Genomic DNA, 20,477 nt, shown 5'->3' with positions numbered 1-20,477 from the left:
CAAAGGCCAGAGCTGTGCATGGTGCATGTGACCTGTGGCCTTAACATTTGAGCTGCAGGTCTTCCCCCGCCCTCCTGATCTCAGAGCCCCAAAGCACCCTCGGCAGATGCTGCTGGCCTGCCCAGAGTGGCCTCCTCCCAGCTTTCAGCTTTGCCCAGAATAATCACTGGTGGGTTTGCTGCAGTGCTGAGGTTCCCATAGGGCCAGCAGTGGACATTCCACCCTTCTCCTGGCAGGTCCTAGCTCAATTTGTCACCTGACACCAACTTTTAGGTCATCAGTGAAGCACTCAGAGACAAGAGGGAAGCCCTGGATTCAGGGGAGACGGGAGTGGTCCAGGTATTCAGAATTCCCCAGGAGCATTTTGCTACTGACATGGGTCTAGTTACCCCTGTGTGTTTTTCTTCTTGCATACTGGGACAAATGAATTCTTGTAAGAACAAGTTACAGTCAAGCAATGTAGTTGAGATCATACAATTGTGGAATTGGAAGGTACCCCAAGTGTCATCTCGTCCAATCCCCTGGCAAATAGACTTTCCGTTGTGGTGACCAAAACCTAGATCCAGGGTGCACCTAGCTTATATCTGAGTTTCTAACACTGGGATTTGTGTTCTCTTGAGGACAGGGTTTGGTGGCACATCTTAAGCACCACATCTGCAAATCAATCACCAAAACACCAAGCGTGAATCCAGTTTGAGGGATAGGGACTGCTTTGAAGAAGCCATTATCCTTGTTTAGACCTTGCCAGACAAAAACAGCTTAATATCCACAAATTGCTATGATAAGGAAGAGTTTGGTTTCTGGGATTTCCATGGATAATTTTGGACCAGGAGCTCATTAGTGCTGTGGCTTCTTTCTTGATCTCATGCCAGTTGTGATATCAGCTGGGGAGTAGCAGTGAGCCCATCTGGTGCCTCTCCTGCCTTGGCTGTAGCTTCCTGTTGCTATGCATGGGGCGGGCGGGTGTGGAATGAAGCTGGCATTTTCCTGCACGTTGCCTTTACAGAACTTGCTGCATACAGAGCTGCTGGAGCAGGAAGTGCTAGACAATGCCACCCTTTCAGCTGAGCCTTGACCATTTCCCTCTGTGGGTCCAGGAAACCCTCAGCCCTGAGGGTTTTGATTCCAGTGTATAAACCTTCCAGGAAAGGGATGGTGATCTGATGCAGGGGGGAGGAGACAGGGCCCCAGAATGTTGCCTTGCACCTTCCTAACCATTTCCCCCACCCCCACCCCAAACTCAGCCAGAGAAGCCTCATTCATGATTCTGCAGCTGGGCCTGGAATCCCTCCTGGGTGAAGCCTTTTCAGAGTGACACTGCAGCTGTCAGCTCAGCAGGAGTGCAAGGCTTCCTTTTCTCCCCACCCCCAGATGATGAAATTATTTTGTGGGAGGAGAGGGGGTGCATAAACACCTCATAGAAAGTCATGGGATCCCTGTGGTTTTGAAGAGAGAACAGTGACTCTCCACAGAATGTTCAGTACACATTTGAATCTAGCACTCCAGATTGCATGCTTGGAGGCAAAATCCAGTTCTCAGGGGCAAGGCACTGCACAGCCCCAAAGGAATGACAGATTTCACGAGAAAAGCATCAGTGTTTTGATGCTTCCTGGAAGTTTTCTGACCTCCCCCAGAAGGTTTATACGCAGTCTTAGAAGGACCTTCCTAAAATGTTGGGTCTTTCCCTGCGTCCTGTGACGTGTCTTCATGGTTACAGGGGACTCAGAGTTGGGTGGACTTCTACAGAAGTTTGCTTTGGGGAGATCTGACTGAGAGGTTTGACTGAACTGATCTGAGCTGTAACAAGATGAGCCCCATCCCAAGTTAAGCTGTTGGGGACCATGGTATGTTATGGTGATGCTGTATGTTCCGTTTGCTTGACTGGCTACTGATTTTAACATCTGCCTTGCACCAAGAGGCACCAGGGGCATGGCATGCCTTGATCTGCTTTTGGTACTCGAGTGTTGATTCCCTTCAGAGCATCCAAAGGTAGAAAGGCCCACTTTCAGTACCTGGACTTGAAGGCCTTGATCCAGCCCTTTGTAGCTTGAATTGATATTGGGGTGGGTGGTAGGTTTGCTCTTGTTTAGCAGAGGCAAATACTGAGGCTAGTGAGCTTCTGTGCTGCCCTAAATTAGGTTGTATGACGAAGCAAAGTCACAGCTTTTTGGAGAGATCTTTAAGACAGGACTAGTGAGTCCTGGCAGAGGGCAAGAGCAAATCTCGATTTACCTTTAAGATATCCAAATATGGAGCTTGGTGATAGGCAGTGCTGAGTCACTCTGTAAGATTTCCTCAGTTTACTCAGTCAGGATGAGAAGCGCAGGCAGTGAAATGTGAGGCTGCTTCCGTGCTGAGCTTCTGACACTTGTTTATCTCATCTAGAGCAGACCACAGATGGGAAAGTTGTGCCACTCTGTCCTTGTACTCTTCTGGGTGACCACTTTATTAATCTTTCATCCTGATCTGCTTGTACAAAGCTTATGCAGGGGCCAGACCATGTCCAGTCCTTGCTGAGCATTTGTTCTTATTTGTTTTTGGGTTACATGCCTTCCAGTTAATTATTTGTTTATCGCACACCTTTCAGTACATTTCCTCATCACTTTCCTAACCTCAAAAGTCCATCATCTTCTTTAGGTGGATTTGTCACTATAGAGCACTCTCATTCACTTTAATTGTACAAACCTCCAGTGTGTACTTTAAACCCTCTCTAGGGGCTGTGCTAGGAAATGTTCTCTATATATCAGAATGTTCCTGAGTAGTGCGCTGTGCCGTACATGGAATAGCTATGATTGTGACACCCTTTGCAGCTCTCTAAAAGCTATTTCATGTTTCATGTAAGTTATCTTTTGTTATGGTCATAAGACCCATTGAAAAAATACAGATTGCGGATAACAGTATACTAAATATTTCATTTCTGTAGTACAGAGCTTTCCAAACTTTTCATGTTGGTGACAAAGTTTTTAGACATGCATCATTTTGTGACAGAGTAATTCAACTGTACTAGCACACCAGAGGTTAAACTAACTCCTTTCCAGCCCTGGGAGGAGCGCAGGGAGCGGTCACACGACACACTTACACACTACTAACAGGTCACGACACATAGTTTGGAAACATTAGAGATCCACTTCACATCATTTCACTGTAAAGTGAGATAGTGTTGGTAGGAGAAGCAGACCTAGCCAGGGTCTTCTGCAGGTGGCTTTTTAATAAGGGTAACTGCTAGACCAGCAGTTATGAAAGTGGGTGGTACTGCCCCTCCCGGGGGGGGGTTACTGGGGGAGTAAATGACTATCAGACTTTGAAAAGCTGGTATCACTGGGTCAAGTTCATCAGCTTTGTGGAATTGAACTAAATAGTTTTAATTGGATTTTGAATAAATGTGCATTTAATTGTTACCGTTCTGAATATTATTGTGTTATTATATTTCTTAGTGGCTCATGCAAACCGCTATTGTGAATAATACATTTTATAGGGTAGGATAGCGAGCACTGGGGTTGAGTTTATGGGACCAAAGGGACAGTGGCCTGAAAACTACTATGCTAGAGGATAACTAGGGATCTGTCAGGATAAGGGTTCCCCCCCCCCCAGGGCAGCCCAGATCTTAGCCTCACCACATAGCCCCCTCCCTCAACCACCACTGGTGATTTGTCTGCAAGCAAGACAGACACATCCTCTATCACATCCAGACATACACTGAGTTCTTGCTGAAGTGCATCATTGCTCATAGAGAAAGCTGTAGGTAGGATCTCCCTGTAGACTTTGGCAGACAGCCAGGCTGGTGCAACCTCCCATCTAACTGTGCCATTCCTAGTTGCCAGAACTGGTGCCTGGAAGTCATGGATGCTTGAGCTGAGGTTCCTGCATTGCAGGGGATTGAGCCCCCTTCCAACGCTACAGTTCTATGATTCTAAGTCTTTCGCTGTCAGGCCGTGATGCCCAACTGCAGGCCTGCTTCCAAGAACCGTGTACCAGTCGGGGGGTGGGGGACCATCTTGGGAGTCAGATGCTGCTGTGCTTTGTCCCACTAAGGGCTTCTTCAGAGGCACAGGAGTTTTTTATTCAAGCTAATGGACCCGTGGAATGAGGAGTAGTGAGTGGAAAATTGGAGGGGGTCTGAGAAATTCGCCCTGAATTGTTGTGCCTGGAGGAAGATGTCCTGAGGCTTCCAGGTTCCTTCAGGGTTTGTACATTCCAGCCTCCACTGGACGAAAACTCTGTCTCTGAATTATTGCAGCCAATCCGCAGCCAGCCTATGTTCAGGACACTTGGGCTGATTTCAACATCCCTTGGCCCATCTCATTGGCCTCACCACTGTGCCAAGGGGGACAATTCTTGGCAACTGCTGAGTGCGAGAAACTCATCAGAATCTTCTCAGAGATGGGCGTGGGGATTGACAGATTTGGGGGAGGGCACGACACAGTTGGTGCTAGCAGCGTTGTGGGAAGGGGGATTACCTTTCTCTGCAATTGCAACCTACTAATGCTTTCCTCCCTCCTCTCCTTTCTTTTTTAGACTGTCAGCATCAACAAGGCCATTAATGCTCAGGAAGTTGCCGTCAAAGAGAAACACGCCAGAAATATCCTTTTGGAATTTGGCAGCTTTGGGGGAAGGTGGAGGCAGAGGCTGCGTCTGCCTTACTGGGGCAAAATGCCCATCGTGGCCTGGCCAAGCTGAGCTGGAACAAAGCACCTGTGTTAGGAGTGTGTGTGTGTGTGTGTGTGTGTGTGTGTGTGTGTGTGTGTCTGTCTGTCTGTGGTTGTGTGTGTGTGTGTTCTGTGCGTGTAGACGCTGGGCTTTGAGCCTGCTTGTTGCCCGAAAGCACTGCCCTATATTCTCCATGCTCCTTTCCTTGGAATTCTTTCCTTAGCCTGCATCTCTCACCATGCATCCTGGGGACGCACCACGAGAAAGGAGCCCACACCTTCTGGGCCGTCGTGAGCCGGCTGCCCCTCTCCAGCAATGCCGTCCTCTGCTGGAAATTTTGCCACGTCTTCCACAAGCTCCTCCGTGATGGACATCCAAATGTAAGGGCAGCAGCCTCTTCTCCCAAAGCCCCTCTCTGCTCTGGAGGTCTTGAACTGACCAGCTTCCTGTTTCTGCTTGTGGAACTCGGGTGCTGGGATGCAGGGCGGGTGATGCCAGTACCATTTCCCCTCCTACCTGCCTTGAAATCCATGTTGAGATGGAGCCAATGAAAGGCCTTCATTTAGAGGCTGGGGGCAGAGCATGGGGGCAGGGGAGACAGGATTCCACCTCTTTTCTTTCGGGGGCCGACTAGGACCAATGCCCTCTTTTGATTCATTACTTTTATCCTACTTCTCTGTCCGCGGACACACTAAGCAGCTTACAAGGTTTAGAAATGATCAAGGAATTGCTTGTCATTATAAAAACAAATCGTTTAAGGCAGCAGCAGATCAGATTCAATCCAGATCCAGGTTTCAGGAAGCAGAGCGGCTTTAAAAGCCAGCAGTGAAAGGTAACAGCTGAAGACCTAAAGCCTTGTTGAAACCAGTTTTCAGTAGACATTAATAAAGAAACAGCCTGACAAGCCTCCAGGGCAGGAGTTCCACAATACTGAAATAGTATAATGTTACTTTTAAAAAATAAAAATAAATCCTTTTTGGTCACCACCAATTTAGTAACATATTTAATGGTGATAACCCGTAAGGAAATCTGAGATAAATATATGCTTAATTATAGCATTATGATAGTGCTCTAACCCTATATCATTTTTTTTTAAGTTGCAAAAGTCTTTGAGATTTATTTAAAGATGGATTTACCCCCCCCCAAAGTAGGATCATAAAGTGGTACCCACTGCAAGGGCCACCCCAGGGTTTCCCAGACATCTGAGTTCATTGACCCCTTCAAGGGGATCCTCAGCACTGGTTCCAGGGGGCCCTGCCTACTCCTAGACCTGTGGGGTGTCTGGCTCATACCCTGAGGAGTCGAAATTTGGTCCCAGGTCAGTGCTAGGCATGACAACTCCCTACCTGCTCCATGTGGTCCTGTTGCTACCCATTGCTGAGATAGGGTCCCGCTTCCCAGTCTACTGCCTTCATCATATTGCTTCCTTGAGCCACCCTTTCTTTTAAACAGCCTCCTGGGCGATCCAGAGTCCCTTTCTGATGAGGTCAATTCTCTGCCATCTGCACCATTTTTCTCAAACCTCGTCCACCTCCCCTTCCTTCAGCCTCCAGTTTTAGGGTTCAGTGCCTACCCTGCACCTTTCCTTCAGCTTCCTCGCCTCAGGGCTGCTTGGTCCCCTAAACTTCCCATGTCCCAGGACTCCTTCCTAGGATAATGCTGCCCCTGTGTGAGGTTTTATTCCCAGCCAGACTTCCAGCTGTCCTTTCCCTCACAGACGCTGGACTGCAAACTGCCTGTAGTTCTCCATGCAGCTGAGTATTCAGTCCCACCTCACCAGCTCAGCCAAACGGCATGGGAGGCTTTGCCACCACAAGCCCGATACAGGTTATACAGATGCGTCGCTGGTATCCAGTACCTGAAGATTTTATCAAAATGCTTGTCTCCTTTTCTCCGGCAGGTCTTGAAGGACTCTGTGAGGTACAAGAGCGAGCTCAGCGACACCAGCCGTATGTGGGTAAGTGCTGGCTGGGCCTGGAGAGAGTCCCATCATCTGCTGACAAATTCCTGAGTCAGGGAGCCAGCTAGATGCCTCCCCTTTGGATCAGGAGGGCAGAGAAGTGTGGAAGTCCGCTTGGTAATGGCACATGTTTTTTCAGAAGCTCTGAGGCACACATGACTCCCCATTCAATAAACCAAATTTGGATCATACCACCCCCGCCTCCCGAGCTCCCTGCCAAATTCCCTATTCCTTGAGCCAGCTGGCCAAGCATGTTCAATTCTGAACAGTCGGCTGGTGTTTCTGTTGTTGCTGCTGCTGCTACTCTTATCAGCCCCTTCTCCTTCCCCACCTGTCTGTTGCCCTTCTGAGTTGACTTCAGGGCTCTTGGGAAGGCAAAGGGTTGTGGGTGGATGGGTGTTCCACACACCCACTTGGCATATGCTGCTAATAGTTCTTCACACCCACCAGTCTGCCTTTCCAGACATGCTCCAGTTCAGACTCTTGCTAATTGCCAGTCTCTGGAGGGCAGGCACCAGTGGAGAAGGAGATCCAGCCTTTTGAAAGCTGGTCTCCCTGCCCAAGAGTCTCTGAATGAGAATGCGGGCGAGGGAAGGCATTGCACATCCTGGAAGCTGTGAGTTGGCTTGATACTGGTTGTAAGACAGAGACATCTACTACTGAGCCTGTTCCAAGGTCCTTGTATGAATTTACAAAGACCTGAATGCCTTAGGTCCAGGTACCTGTGGTACCGCTTGAAGCCTGATATCCCAGGTCAGTCACTGAGGTCTTCAGGAGCTTCGTTGGTTGTTCCCTGAGTTGGCAAGGCTCATTTGACAAAAACAAGGAACCAAGCCTTCAGTGTCATCGGCCCAGCCCTGTGGAACACTATGCCACTAGATATTTGACAGACACCTTCTGTGCCAACTTTTAAATGCCAGCTGAAAACTTTTCTATTCCGCCAGGCCTATGCAGGCAATTCAGAATTCATCTTTCCAATAGTTAATGGATGGATGTTTTCAAACATTTTCCAGGTTGTTATTTTATGGCTTTCTGGTTTCATTGCTGCAAACCACTTTAAATTTTTTTTATGATACAGCAAGATAAAAATATTTTTACAAATAAATACATAAATAAATAAATATATCCTGAATAAATAAAATAAAATAGCGCCCAGGCACACGCAGGCTCTCCTTCCCTCCCTCCCTCCTTCTCACCCCTGATACTGGCCAGCTCATGCAAATCTGTGTGCCAGAGCAGCATTAGAGTTCTCTTGAGCTTTGGAGATTCTCCACATGTGTCTTCAGGGCTGTAGCTTAGCAGGTGCCCCTTATTCTCATAGGAACATAGGAAGCTGTCTTATGCTGAGTCAGACCCTTTGTCCATCTAGCTCCATATTTTCTGCACAGAATGACAGAGACTCTGTGGCTTCAGGCAGGAGACACTTCCCAGCTCCAACTAGAGATGCTGGACTTGGGGCATGCTTCCTGCATGCCAAGCAGATGCTCTGTCAGTGTCCCTGTAAAAGCTCCCAGTGGAAAATGCTTATTTATTCCCAGGAAGGAGAGAACTCCTCCTGGCAGCCCTGGCCCTCACTCTCTCCTGCCCCCTTCTCCCCCTTAGGGCCACCTGAGCGAGGGCTACGGGCAGCTGTGCAGCATCTACCTCAAACTGCTGAGAACCAAAATGGAGTTCCACACAAAAGTAAGTGGGGCTGTTTGCCCCTTCCAGTCATCTGCAAAGCACTCTGGGTACCCAAGGGATCTCTGGCTGGGCAGAGGAACAAAAAGGCCAGAGGCGGCGGCAACAGCCTCCCTCGGGGATGCAGAATTTAGCCCCACCTGGGAACTGGATGCCATCACTGACAGGGCATTGTGGGTCTGAATTCTCATGCAGGTGGGACAACCTGAATTGTCTTGTGGATCTGTAGATCACTCCTTTTAAAATTTACTTGGCAGCTCAGCTGAGTGGAACATGGTGCCGATAATCAAGGTTACGGGTTCGATCCCTGTATGGGACAGCTGCATATTCCTGCATTGCAGGGGGTAGGACTAGATGATCCTCAGGGTCCCTGCCTATGAATGATAGCGCTGGAACAGAGTAGGCTGCTTATACATAGGCCAACCATCCATCCATCTAGCTCAGTATTGCCCCAGCTGACGGGCAGTGGCTCTGCTGGGCTTCAGGCATCAGACCCTCTCAGCCCTACCTGGAGATGTTGCTGGGGAGAGACCCTGAGACCTTCTGCATGAAAGGGAGATGCTCTACCAATGAGCTACAACCCTCCCCTGATTTATGGGCCCCTGGATTGGACATGCCAAAGGGAAGGACCATCTGGAGCTCCCTTTCCACCCACCACAATACTTCCGGGTGTGTCTGTTTTGCACTGTGGATGGCTCCACCTGACTCTGGCCTTTCCCTCCCTTGTGCTTTAACACGGCCAAAGAATCTGGGAAGGGAAAAGATGGAAGACAGTTTTTGTGCCCTGCTTTTTATTCATCACCAGCCACTCCTTACTGTTTCTTGCCCTTTCCTGACTGGGAAGCGGGAACTTTGGAAACCACCCAGAGAACTACAAGGCAGTATAGCTATGCAGAAGAGAGCCAGAGTGGTGTAGTGGTTAGAATGCTGCCCTAGGACCAGGGACAGACCAGGGTTCAAATCCCTCACTCGCCCAGTCACTGTCTCTCAGCCTAACCTACCTCACAGGGTTGATGTGAGGATGAAATGGAGGAGGGGGAGAAAGAATCATGTGCACCACCTTGAGCTCCTTGGAGAAAAAGGTGGGAGATAAATTAAATGAATAAATAAAAAAATAAGAAGTCTGCAAATTCCTCTTGGCATATGAAGGGTCGAGCTAGGTGGCCTCAAGCAGACAGGCAGGATGGCGGCATGTACCTGGGTGTATTCTCTCTCACTCACACACACACGTGTATGCAAATTTCTCCCTGGGGACAAACAGCCTGAGCTTTCTTCCTCCCTCCCTGCCTGCCTTCCTGCGCCCTTCCTTGGCTCCCAGAACGTTCCTTTGCAAGCCTCCCTTCCCGCGTTGTGATTGGCTCAAGACAGGCCCATTTGTCTCGCCTGCATCCCGTTTGGGGAGTGGAGCTGGCAGCAGGTATTTATAGAATGGAATCCGGCTGACTGGACCAGGAAGCTTGGCTCAGAACCAGAGTCCTGAGGCAAGCAGGCAGGCGGGGAGGCCTTTGCTTCTGCAGGCCAAGCATGGTCCCCTCTGGTGGCCAGAGGGTGCTTGTGAAAAGGAGCAGTGACGAACGAGGTGGGGCAGGGGATTGCCACTGCTTCTGAAGTGTGGCCAGGCTTCACCACTGTGGCCAGGATTAGCCCAGCCCATTCTTCAGAGATCCTGTGGCCACATTCCCAGGGCTGGTTTCACATCCTCTGTTCACTTTTTCCTTTCTCAGCTGGTGTTTATGATGCAGCTCGCTGTGGTTAAAGGGATGGATGTATTTCCCCTGTGCCACCCTTCCCTGTTCTTCAAAAGGGGTCCCAGAAGAGGCCATGTCTTATTCTGGGGGAGCAGAGGGAGAGAAGTTCAACATCACCTGCCCAAATGATGGAGGGGAAGCTGCTGAGGGCCATCGCTGGCTGCAGCCCCACTGCTCTTCCCACTGGGCACTGCCACTCCAGGGAGCTGGAGAGGCAAAAGCCCTGGAAGGGGGTCTGGCAGGAAGAGCCTACTTCATTGGACCTGCCTTGAGCCACAGCTTTGGCCTGACTTTCTGTCTCCCCTCATACAGAACCCCAGGTTCCCAGGAAACCTCCAGATGTCAGACAGGCAGCTTGACGAGACGGGCGAGAATGACGTGAATAACTTGTAAGTGTTTCTTGGCAGGGGGTCAGGGTCGGGGGGGGGCATTGGTGGCGGCTGCTTTTCCTTTCCGGGATCAGGGCAATGATGGTAGGCAAGAGGGTGGGCTGCCTGTTTGGTGGTGGCCCCAGGTGGGTGGGTAAATGGTGGGGGCAGATTTCTTTCAGCTCACAGGTTGAGGCTCTGTCAAGTCTCTTGGCTCCCCTGCTGCAGATCTCCCTCTGCTATGTGAAGCCATGAGCTGCTTCTGGGACTCCACAAAGTTTCTGCTATGGTCCTGTGGCAGGTAAAAGACCACAGCCTCCACATTCTCAATGTTGCAGCATCTTCCATTCAGTCTCTCTCTTTCTCACTCAGTTTCCAACTCACTGTGGAGATGTTCGATTACCTGGAGTGTGAACTGAACCTATTTCAGACAGGTAAGGTTTCACAGTTCAAAGCATGCCAGATACCTCTGCAAGGCACAATTCAGGGAGGTGTGGTTAATTCATTGGCAGTTTACCCCACTCTTTATGGATGGCAAGCATGTTTTCCCTTCCCTTAGGAAGAAATTGTTTTTCCTTGGGGCAGAGAATGTTCCTGGACCCCCAGAAGGCATCTCCCTTTGCAAACAGAAAACAAAAACACCACACACACAAAATGGGAGTTTCAGACTAGAGAGAAGGTTGCAGAGTGGAGAAGAGCTCATCTTCCCCTTGAGGGGCACATGTGTTCCAGCGTGTGCTTATCTCTTTTTGTTTCCCTTCTGCTGAGTCCTGCACTGACCTGGTGCAGATTTTCCTCTCTTTCCTATGTATGCACCATTCTTCCGCTTCCTTCTGGAATTGTCTACTCCCTGCAAATTCAGCATTATTGCAGGAAAAGGGCAATTCAGGTCCACATATCTAAGAAAGCGTGCCAGGAAACAGGGGCGGGGGATTTGAAGTGAGACTGTGAAATAACCCAGGTTCAGCTTCTCTTCATTTTAAAACACACAAACAGAGTGGATGAAATTAGCCAGATGCCTGCAGAGCACTAGGTGCCCAGATGCACGTTCGCCCACAAAAAACAAAAAGGCAGCAGCTTTTGCGTTGAAGAAGGCTTGGGTGAAATGAGGATCAGGAAGAGGGACAGCTCAGGATTCCTGGCTAGGCTAGCCACGGAACAAATGGGTTGTATCTCTTAGAAGAGACATGAGGGTCCTCCTGAACAAAGTGGAGGAGAAGGCTGTGCAGACAATGCTTCATTTTTAACCATCTCATTTTTAGGAAGTCTCCTCTTGGATACTGTTGGGCTTCCTTAACCATTCTCCACTTTCACTGGCATATGCTGCATTTGATACCCACTGTGGTGCCACTTTTGAGTCTGGGGTTGCCTCCCTTGTTAGTTGACCAGCTGTTCTAGGGCACAATCTTTAGAAATGGCCTATCTTTGTTGTGACTGGAACATATACAGTACTTATCCAACCCTTTCTGCTTTCCTGTGTGCCTTCCCTCCCAGTCTTCAGCTCCTTGGACATGTCTCGCTCTGTGTCGGTCACGGCTTCTGGGCAGTGCCGCTTGGCCCCACTAATCCAGGTCATCCTTGACTGCAGCCACCTCTACGACTACACAGTCAAACTCCTCTTCAAGCTCCACTCCTGTGAGTACAAATCTGACTGCCCCCTTGGGGGCTTGGATTCCCTTCCCCCACCTCTCTCATTCATTGTGCTCCAGTTATCACAGCAACGATAGTTGGGATGGCTGAGACATCCCACACCTCACTCCCTTGCTGAAAGGATTGTAGGCATGTAGGAAGCTGTCTTATATGGAGTCAGACCAATGGTCCAGCTAGCTCAGTATTGTCTACACTGACCGGCAGCAGTTCTCCAGGGCTTCAGGCAAGGAGCCTTTTTCCCAGCCCTCTCTTGAGATGCCATTGGGGATTGAACCTGGCGCCTTCTGCAAACAATGCAGGTGCTCTCCCACTGAGCTGCAGCCCTTCTCCATCTTTGATGTCAGAGCAGCTGCAAACAGAGTCCTGCTTAATGTTGTAGCAGTTTATAGTGTTTAACTTTTCCTAAATGCCAAGAGTGCTTTACAGATACCTTAGCAGTTCTTTACCATTTCACTGTCAGTTCGGCCGATATAACTATTTCCATATTGGAGCAGGGAGAAAGAGGCTTGCCTAAGGGCACTTAGTTATGATCTTGGCCATTGTGATACGCCAGTACCCTGGAATGTGCAAGGTAGAGTAGACAATGAAACTCCTGAGCATGTGCAGAGTACCCTTCCCTCATCACCGAATATTAAACCAGCTTCCACACCTCAGGTCAGGAGCTCAGGGAGGCTTACAAGGCTGTGACCAAGCACTTCTGTCCCTTAACGGTTTCTGGAGGTGCATCATTGCTTTGCCCAACCTGACAAAATCATAGAATTGCAGAGTTGGAAGGGACCCTTCCAATGCAGGAATCTGCAGCTGTTCCATACAGGGAGCTCACAGGGCTGACTGCTCAGCTGGTTATTTTGCTGGTGTGCGCACATCTATCTGTCTCCCTACCCCCACAAACATCACACCCCCACCACTCCCGAAGGCATTGGCTGCATAATCCAGGTTTTCCCTGATCTCACTCCCTTTCTGGGCATCTCTTCTCCAGGTCTCCCAGCTGACACACTCCAAGGCCACAGGGACCGTTTCCTGGAGCAGTTCAAAAAGTAAGTGTGTGAATGGCTCAGTTCCTGGCTGAGAGCTGGTAACAACTCGGAATTTCACATTTATTTGTTGAGATTTTAAAACCGTTAGATCGAAGAGCTCTCCAAGCGGTGTATGAATGCGAAAATCCACAAACCAATTTTTAAAAATGAATATACAAATGCAATCATAGTTAAAAACACAGATAGGGCCAATAAAGCTTTGCTTCACTCTTGAGGCTGGCAGACCCCCCCCCCCCGACTATCCAGAGGCCCGCTCAGGATGTGTTCATGGACTTGATTGCCTTTGCTCTTGTGCTCTGCAGGCTGAAGGATCTGTTCTATCGCTCCAGCAACCTTCAGTACTTCAAGCGGCTTATTCAGATCCCACAGCTGCCTGAGGTAAGACCCTTGTGGGCCTTCAACAAATGCCACCCACAGGTTCCCTTGTACTAGCATTTAAGTGGAGGGGCTGCTACTGCTCTGCCTTTTGAACTCCCAAGGTGGAAGATGTGCAGGGCAGGATTACTCCGTCCTGCATCGTGTGCCTCTACTCAGTGTTGCAGTTCTCGAGTTTCCCAGCTTCACCCTTCTTTCCATCACCAGAATCCACCCAACTTCCTGCGGGCCTCAGCGCTCTCCGAGCACATCAGCCCTGTGGTTGTCATCCCAGTGGAAGCCTCATCCCCCGACAGTGAGCCCATCATGGACCTTGTGGAGATGGAAACGTCTTCTCAGAAGGTGAGTGGAGGGGCAGAACTCCTCAAGTGAGAATCTGGACCTGGCCCACGAGAGGAGGGGAGGGCAGCCGTGTTCTGTTTTCAGGGAATATCTCTCTATGCACCACTCCACAGGCTACTGTTCTGCAGAACATTATTTCAACTAATTTCAACTAAACAAACTCTTCACCAGTTTCCAGCCTTGTTGTGTTCTCCTGAATGAGCCTGCTCATACCGTCAGCAGAGCCCAATGGAAAGGGACTTATTCATGCAGAGAGACCGTTGTGCGAACAAAGATGAATAAATAGAGAACCCCTTTTAGAATTTTGTGTGGAAAGGAAAATGAATGAATTTGAGACATTTGGGTCTGAAGATTGGGGATATATTGCTTAGCACAAGGAAGAACAGCTGGTTGTCATCCTCAGAGTGAAAACTTTGAATGATCTACTTGTATGTAACTGAAAGATGGAAAATCAGAAGTCCTTTTTATATCTTTTTTTCTTCTCCTATTTTTATTTTCCTCCTTTTCTCTCTCTTTTCTTCTCCTTGTGTCCTCTACTCTGGGCCACTATTGGGATTATACACACCTGGAGGTGATGGATGGTTGGTGAGGTACCCTGTTTGAGAGACAGGGAAGAGAAGAGCTCCCAGGGTGGGAGATTGGGAGAAGAAAAGGAAGCTCTCATGTGGGAGCTGGGAGAGTCCACAAGAGTTAAGCTCTACCTTTGAGAGGGGACTTTGTGTTTTCTTTTCCCTTTCCTTTTCTGTGTGTGTCTTCATTTAGATTAGGTTTTTTATGAAAAAGCCTTAATAAAATGTAATGAAAAATGAAAAAAGGAACTCCCACAGGAGGCAATGATGGCCACCAAATAATAAAATAATAATAACAACAACAACAACAACAACAACAACAACAACAACAACAATTTATTATTTATACCCCGCCCATCTGGCTGGGCTTCCCCAGCCACTCTGGGCGGCTTCCAAAAAATATATTAAAATACTGTACTACGTAAAACATTAAAAGCTTCCCTAAACAGGGCTGCCTTCAGATGTCTTCTAAAAGTCTGGTAGTTGTTGTTCTCTTTGACATCTGGTGGGAGGGCATTCCACAGGGAGGGCGCCACTACCGAGAAGGCCCTCTGCCTGGTTCCCTGTAACTTGGCTTCTCGCAGTGAGGGAACCGCCAGAAGGCCCTCGGTGCTGGACCTCAGTGTCTGGGTAGAATGATGGGGGTGGAGACGCTTCTTCAGATATACTGGACCGAGGCCATTTAGGGCTTTAAAGGTCAGCACCAACACTTTGAATTGTGCTCGGAAACGTATTGGGAGCCAATGTAGGTCTTTCAAGACCGGTGTTATATGGTCTCGGATGTCTTTAAGATAGGATGTCTTTAAGAGAGGATTAGATCAATGCATGGAGGGAAGGGCTGTCAATGAATATTAGCTACAAAGGCCATGCTCTGCCTCCATAGCAGCAATGGTTCTGAATACCAGTTGCTGGAAACAGCAGAAAGGGAGAGAGTGATTTTGCTCTTGGGTCCTGCTTGTGGGCTTCTCATTGATGCATCTGGGTAACCATCGTGAGACCAGGATTCTGGGCTAGATGGGCCATTGACTTGGTCCAACTGGCCTTTATTATGTTCTTATGTTAAAATATTTTCCTGGACTGCACACTTCAGCTTGGAGACAGTGCTGGCTTTGCATGTATGTAAAAAAAAAAAGGTGAAGGGGTCAGCTGAGATTTCTCCACAGCATGTTGAAAATGTACAGGGAATCTGTTGCATTCAAATAATCATCCTGCCACCTGAACTACAACAATTCAGGAAGCGTTTTGCCACCATTCTCTTAATGGTGTCACCTGGTCCCTGGGGGGCATTGTTGTTAAAATAAAGTAGGATCATAGTCTCCTCTTTTAAATTTGTTTTGTCAAAAGACCACAAGGTGGTTTGCAGCATAGAACACAAATGTCAACACATAACTTAATTTTTATGTAGTAGAAACATGATAACAGTTATATAAATGCAATTTATAAGAATTGCGTAATAAAATACAGATTTTCGTAAAAGCGACAGCACACAAAAATGAAGCAGAAAATCAGCAGCAGGGTATCTAAACTGCAAAAGCAGTGTGCAAATGCAGAATCTCCTCTCTAGCCAAAGGTAATTCTTAATCTCAAACCCCACAAAAAATGACAGATCCTCCCAGCTCTCACCTGAGAGCTTTCCTTTCCTTTCCTGTCCCTGTCTCTCATCCTGGGAGATCTTCACTTCCCTCCTATCTCTCGGGGTCCTTCCACTATCCACCCCCTTCGTCCATCCAGAAGGAGAGACACCAGAGGGGTAATTACCTTTGGTATTTCCCCCCTCAGGGTGGCCCCCACTGCCGTTGGCCCATGACTGAGCTCCCTGCAGTATACATGGCTTTTCTCTCCCCATCCTGAAACACACTCTCAGGCTTGGTGTCAAGTCCAGTGCCGGCCAATCAACACTGCCTTATGCACCAAATTGCTCCCTTCTGTTTTCTTAATAACTGTCTATCAGAACGCCTATCACTGCTGCTGAATGTCTCTGTCGGAAACCACTGGGGCATCTCCAGGAGCCCCTCAGGGGTGGGGCTCGCTGGTGAAAACAGATTGCAGAAGCCCAGCTGTTCTTTGTCTTGCTTGTGAAGGAGGAATCTGCCCTTCACAGTTTAGGGCCAACAGGGATTTATCTTTTGTTGTAATTTTTTTTTTAATTTTCTGTTTTACAATTTCAAATAAATATTTTACAAACTTTAAAATATCCATTGACTTCCCTTCATCTCTTTCCATGGTTACATATCAAACACCCCTACAGATATTACTATAACCATTCAAATCAATTTTCCACTTTTACATCCATTAAAAATTATTTACTCTGTTGAATTTATCTTAAAGCTGCCAGCTTCTTCAGCTTTACACAGTTATTTTCCATATATTCAATAAATGTTTTCCAGTCTTCTTTAAACATATGTTCTTTTTACTTTCTTATTCTATATGTTAAATCAGCAAGTTGTGCATATTCTGTCAACTTAAGTTGTCAGCCCTCTTTAGTTGGGACCTCACTCAATTTCCATGTGGGGGCTAGCAACACACAAGCCGCAGTTGTTGCATACATAAATAATTTTTCTGACACCTGGGAATTTCAGTTTAGGTAATCCCCAGCAAAAAGGACTCTGGTTTTTTGGAGAAAAGTAATTTTGAACATTTTTTTTTTCAGTTCATTATAAATCATTTCCCAATACCCTTTTACCTTTGAACATGTCCACCACATGTGGAAGAAGGTTCCTGCCATTTCTTTACACTTCCAACATTTATCTGATTCTATCTTATAAATCTTAGACAACATACTCAGCATCATTTTCAAATAGTTCTCTTTCAATGAATAGCATGCTGTAAATTTCAGGTCGCTTTTCCAGAGTTTCTCCCAGATGTTGAGATCTCTATTGTGTCCTATATCAATTGCCCAGTGTGTCATTGAAGCTTTAACCAGCTCGTCTTTTGTTTCCCATGCTAATAGAAGATTATACATTTTAGACAGAAGTTTATCCTTATTTTGAAACAGCTTTTTCAAATTGTGAGCTTTGGTCCAAAAATCCATTCTTTCTCTGTAATTTATCATGTAACTGGTGATATTGCAACCAATCAGTAACTTGGATCCCTAGGCTTTCCATTGATTTCAGTTTGGGTTCCCCTCCCCCCCCCACACACACTGTAAAATTCAGGAGTTCCCTGTAAGTTGCCCATTGTCTATCCATATTAAATCTCTTAATTGTAATTGCTTCAATGAGTAATAGCCATAAAGGTGTTTTTCTTTCCAGCAGATTTTTATATTTCTCCCAGACTCTATACAGATTCTTCCTAAGAATGTGGTTCATAAAACTCTTACAGATTTTAGCCTTCCCGTACCAAAGATATGCATGCCAGCCAAATTCTAAATCATGATCCTCTAAATCTAGGATGTCTGCATTGTTAATTACAATCCATTCTTTTAACTAACACAAACAAGCTGCCTCATAGTACATTTGCAAGTCTGGCAGAGCAAAGCCTCCTCTTTCTTTTATATCTGTCATAATTTTATGTTTAATTCTTGGCTTTTCCCCCTGCCAGATGAATTTAGAAATATATTTTTTCCATTCTTTGAAGCAGCTTAAATTATTTGCAGTTGGGATTGATTGGAATAAAAACAACATCCTAGGCAATAAATTCATTTTAATGGCTGAAATTCTACCTAACAGGGAGTTTCATCCCCCCATATCTCCAACTTTCTTTCTTTCTTTCTTAATAATTTAATATTATTTTCAAATAGGTTGAGATTTCTTATTGACAGCCAAATTCCCAAATATCTAACTTTTTTACCTATTTGCAGACCAGACATCCTTTCTAAAAAAATATTTTAAAATTGACTGCTCATCCATGTTTTTGACCAACATTTTGGTTTTATCTGAATTTACTTTAAAACCCACCAGTTTTCCAAACCTTTTAATTTCTTCTAATGCTTTGGGAATGCTCTCCAAAGTGTCAATACCACATCATCAGCAAATGCCCTTGATTTTTTAAACTCTATGTCCCACCTCAATCCTTTTAATTTCCCTATTTCTCCTTATATTCTGAAGCAATATTTCTGATGCCATAAACAACAGGGGAGACAGGGGACAGCTTTGTCTTGTTCCTTTTTCTATTGGACATTTGTCTGAAATAATATTATTTACAGTGGTGCCCCGCAAGACGAATGCCTCGCAAGACGAAAAACTCGCTAGACGAAAGGGTTTTGCGTTTTTTGAGTCGTTCCGCAAGACGAATTTCCCTATGGGCTTGCTTCGCAAGACGAAACGTCTTGTGAGTTCTTGCGAGTTTGTTTCCTTTTTCTTAAAGCCGCTAAGCCGTTAATAGCCGCTAAGCCGTTAATAGCCGCTAAGCCGCTAATAGCCGTGCTTTGCAAGACGAAAAAACCGCAAGACAAAGAGACTCACAGAACGGATTAATTTCGTCTTGCAAGGCACCACTGTATTAATATTTACGGATTGATCAGTATAGATTGCTTTAATTCCTGCTAGGAAAGAGTTACCTATTTCCATTTTCTCTAAAACCTTGATCACGAATGAATATGAAATGTTATTGAAGACTTTCTCCACCTCTAGAAAGATTAGAGCAGCCTGTTTTTCATTTCTCACTTCCAAATACTCTATTAAATTAATTACATTTCTTATTTCTTATATTGTCCTTCATTTGTCAGCCTGGTAAAAACCTGGCTTGGTCTCTGTGGACTGACTCAGTTAGTGTCCTTTTCGGTCTATTAGCTAAAATTGTAGGAAATAGTTTATAATCATAGTTCAGTAATGAAAAAGGTCTGTAATTTTTAGTCTTTGTTAAGTCATTATCTTGTTTGGGGATCAAGGTAATGAATGCATCCTTCCATGACACTGGGATTACTCCAGTCTCCAAAATTGTATTCATGATGTCCTTAAGTGGTTCTACAAGTGCATCCTGGAACTTTTTATAATAAATTGCAGTAAGTCCATCTGGCCCCTGTGCTTTTCCCATCATTCCGTTTATAGCCATTTGCAATTCTGATATCAGTATGGGTGCATTCAGACTTTGACAGTTTTCCTTAGATACTCAGGATATGCTACAGTCCATTTTCTCAAAGTCCTCTTTCTCACAGCAGTATAGTCAAGTATAAAATTTGTCAAACGCTTTCCTTATCTCTTTTGAGGTAGTCAGATGCTTATCCTCATCTACAATATTATTTATTGTCTTATTCTTTTCTTTTTTAAGTTGTCATGCTAGCAGTTTACCAGGTTTATTAGCAAATTCATTTTTTTTCCTGTTTCATTAATTTAATTTTCAGCTCAATCTCTTTATTAACTAACATAAAAATTGTGCTTGCTGGAGTTTAATCGCTTGAGATATATCTTTATCCTTTGGTTTTGTGATTAACTCCTCCTTCTTCAATAAGGCATGTGATATCTCCTGCTTCTTTTTTCTCCTTTCCCTTTTATGAAAAGCACCTTGCTGAATTAAAAAACTTCACATTGCTGCCTTGCTGGCATCCCACACTACACTTAAACCTCTTTCTTCACTTAGGTTGAGGTCAAAAAATTCTTGTAGGGAGCGAAGGGCCAACAGGGATTTTTCGGCTGCTGGCTGATCCACTAGCTGAGAACCTTTTATTTTTATTATTTTTTTAATAATTTTTATTAAAGTTTTGAACAACAAAGAGAGAAAAGAAAAACATACACAATACATATAACAAAAACACACAAAAAAACAAGATTCAACAGTAAAAGAACAAAAAACAAAACAATTAAAAACAATATCTCTTTTCCATTTCCATTTTTAAGTTACTTATTTTCTGGACTTCCTCATACCTCCCTCTTTTGTATTCCAATCCAAGTTGTTTGTCCAGCAGTTTCTTTTCCACTTTTTTAATCCCAATCTTTCGCTTTAATAAGATATTGAAATATATAACTTCAACTTCTTTAAACCTGATCTTTAGTCTTAGTATCATATAACATTAAAATTTTTCCTCTTAGTGTCAATTTTCCATTTCTTTAAACATCTTTAATCCTAATCTTTATTCTTAGTCTATCATTAACTTTAACCTGTACATCTGGAAACCGCTTATTTTCAATCCAACATCACTCTAACATTCTTTAATTTTGCAATGT

At 45.9% G+C, this 20,477-nt stretch overlaps 1 protein-coding gene across 4 annotated transcripts in view; it reads left to right on the top strand.

The window, feature by feature from the left end:
- The window catches only part of HIP1 (huntingtin interacting protein 1), a 72,230-nt gene that overhangs the window by 34,984 nt on the left and 16,769 nt on the right, over positions 1–20,477 (top strand). For 3 of the 4 annotated variants that reach the window (XM_080983788.1, XM_080983785.1, XM_080983786.1), the window contains exons 2-11: positions 4,516–4,579; positions 4,885–5,027; positions 6,548–6,604; positions 8,210–8,290; positions 10,348–10,424; positions 10,776–10,837; positions 11,898–12,038; positions 13,033–13,090; positions 13,393–13,468; positions 13,673–13,807. In XM_080983788.1, the coding sequence (XP_080839914.1) occupies positions 6,599–6,604; positions 8,210–8,290; positions 10,348–10,424; positions 10,776–10,837; positions 11,898–12,038; positions 13,033–13,090; positions 13,393–13,468; positions 13,673–13,807 (636 nt within the window). In that variant the 5' untranslated portion in view covers positions 4,516–4,579; positions 4,885–5,027; positions 6,548–6,598. Of the gene's footprint in view, positions 1–1,825; positions 1,845–4,515; positions 4,580–4,884; positions 5,028–6,547; positions 6,605–8,209; positions 8,291–10,347; positions 10,425–10,775; positions 10,838–11,897; positions 12,039–13,032; positions 13,091–13,392; positions 13,469–13,672; positions 13,808–20,477 lie in introns of those variants that run through there. The other variant, XM_080983787.1, reaches the window with a different exon arrangement.

Source organism: Podarcis pityusensis (assembly GCF_964106645.2).
Source record: "Podarcis pityusensis genome assembly, chromosome: 15".
NCBI lineage: Eukaryota > Metazoa > Chordata > Lepidosauria > Squamata > Lacertidae > Podarcis > Podarcis pityusensis.
The sequence above is the reverse complement of the archived record's forward strand: the minus strand, read 5'-3'. Positions and strand labels throughout refer to the sequence as shown.